Here is a 6,000-nt window from a genome sequence, read left to right as displayed (position 1 = left end):
TTGTTTCTTTACGTAAACATCCAAAAGATGAATCAGAGTTATTGGATGACTCTAGAATAGGTATTTCCTTTCATATTAAAATAATGTATGTATTTCTCTCCTGTGCAATACTAACATTTTTCTAGTAGCAATAGAGAAGTGATAAACTTCCTAAAGTAAGGTGATGCTGAACAAAATCTAGTAAAAGTTAACCATAAGGCTTTGTGATAGAGGAAGTTATAATATTTACAATATTTTTAAATGTTACTTATTTATATTTTACCCTTTTAAAATTGAAAAATAATATATGTAAGCAGTTCAATTAAAAAAAAACACTTTAGACACCTTCTTGGCCACAATACAGGATGTTTTAATTTTTAAAATAATCTAATAAAATGCCTCTGAGCAGTAAACAATGGTCAATGATATCTAGATAATAAAGTTAAGTTCACAGAGACACTCAGATCTTGTATCCAGTAAGGATTTATTAGAAAAACAAATATTGAATAATTTATGATTTAAAGTGGTTAGAATAAAGTTCAGGAAAAATATAAGCAAATCATTTCCTTTCTAACAATTTAAAATGTAGAACGTTTAAACCTTATATATTTTTGCCAAAATAGTAATTATCCATAGATGACAGATGCTGCTCCCCACTTAATGGAGGGTCTCAATTTTACTCTGCATCTCATTGGGAAGGAAATATAAAAATTTAAAATAGAATTAACTTGGGGAAAGACATCAGTGCTGTAACTCTTAGCACCAAATGTTTCTTCTTGGAGCACCAAATGCTTTAAGGAAAACATTCCAAGTATCAAAGTTTTCAGATAGATAAATATTTATGGATCAAATCCATAAAGAACAGACATTGTTATGAAATATATATAGATGCCTTCAAAACTTTCTTTCCAGGCAGAGTAGACACATAAGTTAGGAGTCATTTCCCACTTAATTGTTTTTGCAACCTTATGCAACACAAATGGATTGTGGATAAAGACTTAAACTGGTTTATTCACAGAAAGTAGATCTTGACTGACATTATGTCCAGAAAATTAAATAGGAACTGTTTCTCAATAGAAAACACTATTAAACTTAAAGAAATGGCTTTATTTCAACCTCTTATTTTCTTAACTGAAAGGCACGGAGGTTTTCAATTTTGTCCTTTTGTGAGAAAACATCACTTTTTAAGCAAATTATTCTCAATTTGCTAGTTAGCAAAATCAGAGAAAATCATTAACCTAGATCTAGTTTGTATCTTCAAGTGTAACAAAATTCCATGTCTTTGAACTTCATGAATGATACGTTTGTGGTCTGTATATAGACCACTGCCTCTCCCTCTTCACTGAGAGCTCTTCATAGTGATATTAGAACCGGAAATCCATTTTCCTTACAATCTACAGAAACCTATTTTGCCACTTAAGGGCAAAGGTCTACTTACATTGCTCATATAAAAAATAAAAGTGTCATAGAAATGCCATATGATACTAGACGAACTCAAAGGAACTACCAAAGAAGCAGACTTAGCTTCTGCATGTACCCTTGATGCTCTTCAATACCATTTGGGGGTGTGCGCTGATCAGAAGGGATTCCCTGCTAGCTCAGTGGTAAAGGATCCACCTGCCAGTGCAGGAGGCATGGGTTCGATCCCTGGGTCCGGAAGATCCCCTGGAGAAGAAAATGACAACCCACTCCAGCATTCTGGCCTGGGAGATCCCATAGACAGGGGCGCCCAATGGACTACAGTCCATGGGGTTGCAAGAGCTGGACATGACTTAGTGACTAAACAACAACTGATCAGAAATGAAAGGCCAAATTAAGAAAACAGCATCTGCCCCAGATGCAAATGTAGAACAATGGTCTACAAGAACTCAATGGGGATGTTATGTGGTTTCCAAGTTTCACTTGCACACATGGATAATTACTACCAACACTATCATTTGTGAACATAACAGACATTTTGGAACTGGATACAATTCTGTCCCTGCAACTAGCCAAGACAATTCAATATTCAACCAAACAAGGCTTGAGTGTATGTGGGCTTAAAGAAAATGGGAGCCAAAGCACAGGTACAATTTTATTTATGAATATGGAGACACATGACTTTGGATCCAGCCAGCCAGTGACATAAATAAACTTGAGCAAAAGATTCAAGCTAGAGGATATATATGTATATCTATATATAAAAATTCGTGTGTCTGAGTAAGGCTTCTTGGAACAGTGCCACAAATCTGAACACCAACCATCAGAATCACTCCCGTCCTTTGAAATTTCCATTAAGAGCACAATGGGGTAATTATACTGGGATGCTCCAAATCGCTGTTTCCATCTTGTGCACTCACATGCCCGCCAAACATGAAATGTTCGCCTTCTCCCTTCCAACATGATGGTTGTTGAACTTATTTTTAGTGTCATTTGATAAGCCTTTGTGCTCGCAGAGAGACATCCCACTGACCCAGCCACTGGTCATTGTCTATACCAGTTCACATCAAAGCAGGCGCGCTTTGTCAGGTTTCCAGTCGAATATCCATTTCGCATCTGAAGTACAGTATCGAAAGTGACTAGATCATTTGAGCTTTTTCTTCAGCTGCTGCCTCCTTCCTCCCCCACAGTCTCTCCGCTCACGCTAACATAATTTGGCATCGTCGACGTGACATGATGGTGGTTTTTCTTAAAAAAATATATAATACAGACATTTTCGATGTTTCGGGGTGGTCGACCCTCCTGATATTTTCATTTATAATTTGACGAGAGGAGGTCTTTTTGTTTTTTCTCTACTGAATCACAACCAAGGGTGAGTGCCCCTCAAAAATCCAAGAAATACGCATACAGTAATAGGTCATTCAATGTCAAAAGGCATAAAAAAGATGAGCAAAATCTTCACAGGCTGCTGCTTGCTGTTGCCTTTAATTATATTAATTAAACTTTGAAATTTTCATGCAAAGAGAGTTGCTGGCTTGTGACGCTGAAGAGCCCTTGGAGACTTGGAGGAAGAAAAAACCCTGAGCGGAAGCTTTGTGGTTACTGCTTCCTTTAAATTAAAAGCAAAACAAACTCCTAGATATGCTTACAGATATTAATGCTTTATGCACTACTAAGCCCTAAACATAGCAAGAGGGGTAAATCGACCCATCACAGGGACAAGTTCTCAAATCACGAGTCCATTAAACTCCACTCAAGAGCTCTGGTTAGAGGCTGTCTTCCTGTGGAATAATGCACTATTAATTTTCTTCTTTTCCCAAGTGCATAATGAAAGGAAGGTGTCTTCAAAAACTAAAGGGCAAAATCTTGCTTGCTACGAATACCTTGAGGCATCCTGTCTACATTTTGTCATGCGTGTGCACTTTTCAGTGTTAGAATGACAAGATTTTCCAGTCAGAAGCTTCCCGGAAGGCACATTGTGGTAGGGGAACTTGGAAGGCTTTCGTGATCTGACATAGCTATAAGGCAATAGACTCCATTATCTGCTGAGCCTGGTGGGAGATTTCGCACTCTGCCTTTGGCTAACAATCTTGCCATGTAAACACACAAGTGCCATGTTTCCATGTAAAACACTCCTTTCTCCATTCAGGATCCACCTCGACCAATTGTTTTTTTTCTCCCTATTTTGACATCATCTTCACACTTTTGTTTTCACTTTTTCCTCTTTTACACATTCAAGCAGACCTTCTTGTTTAAACCACAGCATGTCCATTAATGTTCCTCTTTATTTTCAACGTCCTGAATCTTGAGTTACCATTGAGTTTCATCAACTCCCATGTAGACGGCAGAACAAGTGTTTGAAAATGTTTGGTGAAGCAAAGCAGAAGGCAGAGAAAACATTTCCTGACTGAGAGGAATAAAGTTGCTCTTCCAAAAACTTCTGAAATGCACTTTTTTTCTCATCGGCGTTGTGAACGTGTACCACCTTCGTACCTCTTGGCCTTCTTGTTTTCCTTTTACTGAGATGGAACTCGAGAGAAGTTTATGCACCGGCCCTAGGAAAGAAACAAATACTTATTGAAATACTGAAATAATTATTTAAAAAGCCCGAGAACACCTAGTTTTTCTGCTATGATAAAACAATTACCCAAGGTACGGTTGACATTAAGATGAAACATGGTCATAAGTTTTTTTCCTCTGTGTCAAAGCATGATGGCTTTTCAGATCTTTACCATAGCAAGTACACCTACACAATGGCATGATAGAATTAGAGTGGAAAAAAAAATAAACTATGGGAAATACAACTTTGGTATTGTTATTTAAAGAACAGTATCGCTACCCTAGCAATAAAAATATCAAAGCCACAAACCTACATTTTCTATAATGAAATAAAAGTATCCCTTTATGCAAGCTGGTGCCTTTAAAGCAGATATAAATTGGTGCTTCAAGAATGTATACATGAGGAGTGTATTTAAGAGATTGGGGATAAGAAGTCAGGGAGAAAGGGAGAGATGCCATTTCTTTGTGATTCCATTTTATAATAGACTTTCACAAGAGACTTATTAGCATTCTTGTCCACTACTCTCGGCCATTTCTCACAACTGCACACCACAGTTACATGGTCTCTACATGGAGTGACTCTATTTGCACTCCACATTTCCAAAGACAGTCTGCCATTCCAGTTCCTTAGCACTTCAATAGAGCTTATAGAGAAACATTGTTTTATATGTAACTATAAATAATCCAAGAATTAGTTGAAAATAAATTTCCAGTTAGTAATAGAAGATCCCCTTCTCCCCCTCCTTGGTTTGACGGTGCTGATGTCTTGTACAGCCTAAATCATATCCAGATTCCTTAGTCCAAAGCTACCACACTGCTCTCAACTTTAGGGTTCAGATCATCATCTTATTGAGATTTTCCTATTTCTCTTAATATCTGCTCTCTAACTTCATATTTTAGACTGTCTTTTCATTTCCCTCTAAATATGAATAATACATTTATTTCAAGTGTACATCCTATGTACACGGTACATTAAAAAGGAAACAAGATTTTGGTCTGTCTTCCTCTCAAAAATCACTGTACAACAAGTTGGAAATTTCAGAAATCAATAAGAAATATTAAAACAAGGTAGTTTACATTTGTTCTTGCCTAAGAGGCAAATATTCATCAAATTACCTGCCTTCTAAATAATTTTGGAGGTAATGTTATTACTACGATTGTTGATTTTATTCCTTACTTTGTGCCTAATGTCTACAGATAATATCAATGCAAAAGGAAGTCTGAGAAAATCATGGAGAAGACTACTTTAGAATGAGATCAAAATTCCTTGATAATGAAATGGTCACAAGTCATGTACTTAGACTGTATTTTTGTATTATCTAGAACCTTCAAACAAGATTTTCATTACAAATATTAAGGGAAAAGATGCTTTTCTCCAGATTAGCTACAGTTGGCATCAAGTGCCAAGAAAAATATTTTTAAATATTATTTTCATGATATATGCCTTTTGAAAAAAAATTTTCCAGGGGGGTAGGAAGGAAAATGACATAAAAAATAAATATTTGAGCAAAGCAGTAAATCAGTCCTTCTGAGCCATGACAGTATAAATAGTATAAATATATACAATGAGAAATAGATTTTAACTGTGCATATTAAAACAATGATGTATATTACAAATATTATTTTCTGGCAGTTTTCCAGAACCAAACAAAAGGAAATATATAAGGAATAGCATTCAGAGAGCAAAGATACAAATTAATGACATCTTTTCTTATGTATTTATTATGGACCAAAAATGTAAAAGTTTTCTCTCTTCTATGTCATTTTGAAAAAGAAGTTATCATGAATTTCTACTTTTATTTGGATTTCATCACTAGTTAACTAGATTTATGTGTAAGGTTCTTTCTCTGACCATTTCTATTCTACACACCAGATTAATCTTAGTGACCCTGATTCATTTATTTTAAGAACTGGAGAGTTTAAACAGAGAAATTTATAGTCCACTTGAATTTTCAAAATAATGTCAACATCTAAACTATTCCGGACCAAATTATTTTCTATTTCATTTGGTGTGGTTTAATTAAAGAGTAGAAACTAAAATGA

At 35.6% G+C, this 6,000-nt stretch overlaps 1 protein-coding gene across 1 annotated transcript in view; it reads right to left on the bottom strand.

The window, feature by feature from the left end:
* Nucleotides 1–2,040: 2,040 nt before the first annotated feature.
* Nucleotides 2,041–6,000, bottom strand: part of ANTXR2 (ANTXR cell adhesion molecule 2) — a 168,229-nt gene continuing 164,269 nt past the window's right edge. Inside the window, exon 17 of the mRNA XM_020904317.2 lies at nucleotides 2,041–3,953. Coding sequence (XP_020759976.2) covers nucleotides 3,915–3,953 — 39 coding nt within the window. The 3' untranslated portion in view covers nucleotides 2,041–3,914. The remainder of the gene's footprint in view (nucleotides 3,954–6,000) is intronic.

The sequence above is a fragment of the Odocoileus virginianus genome, chromosome 29, assembly GCF_023699985.2.
Source record: "Odocoileus virginianus isolate 20LAN1187 ecotype Illinois chromosome 29, Ovbor_1.2, whole genome shotgun sequence".
NCBI classification, from domain to species: domain Eukaryota; kingdom Metazoa; phylum Chordata; class Mammalia; order Artiodactyla; family Cervidae; genus Odocoileus; species Odocoileus virginianus.
Note: the sequence above shows the minus strand (reverse complement) of the source record. Positions and strands in the feature narration are given on the sequence as shown.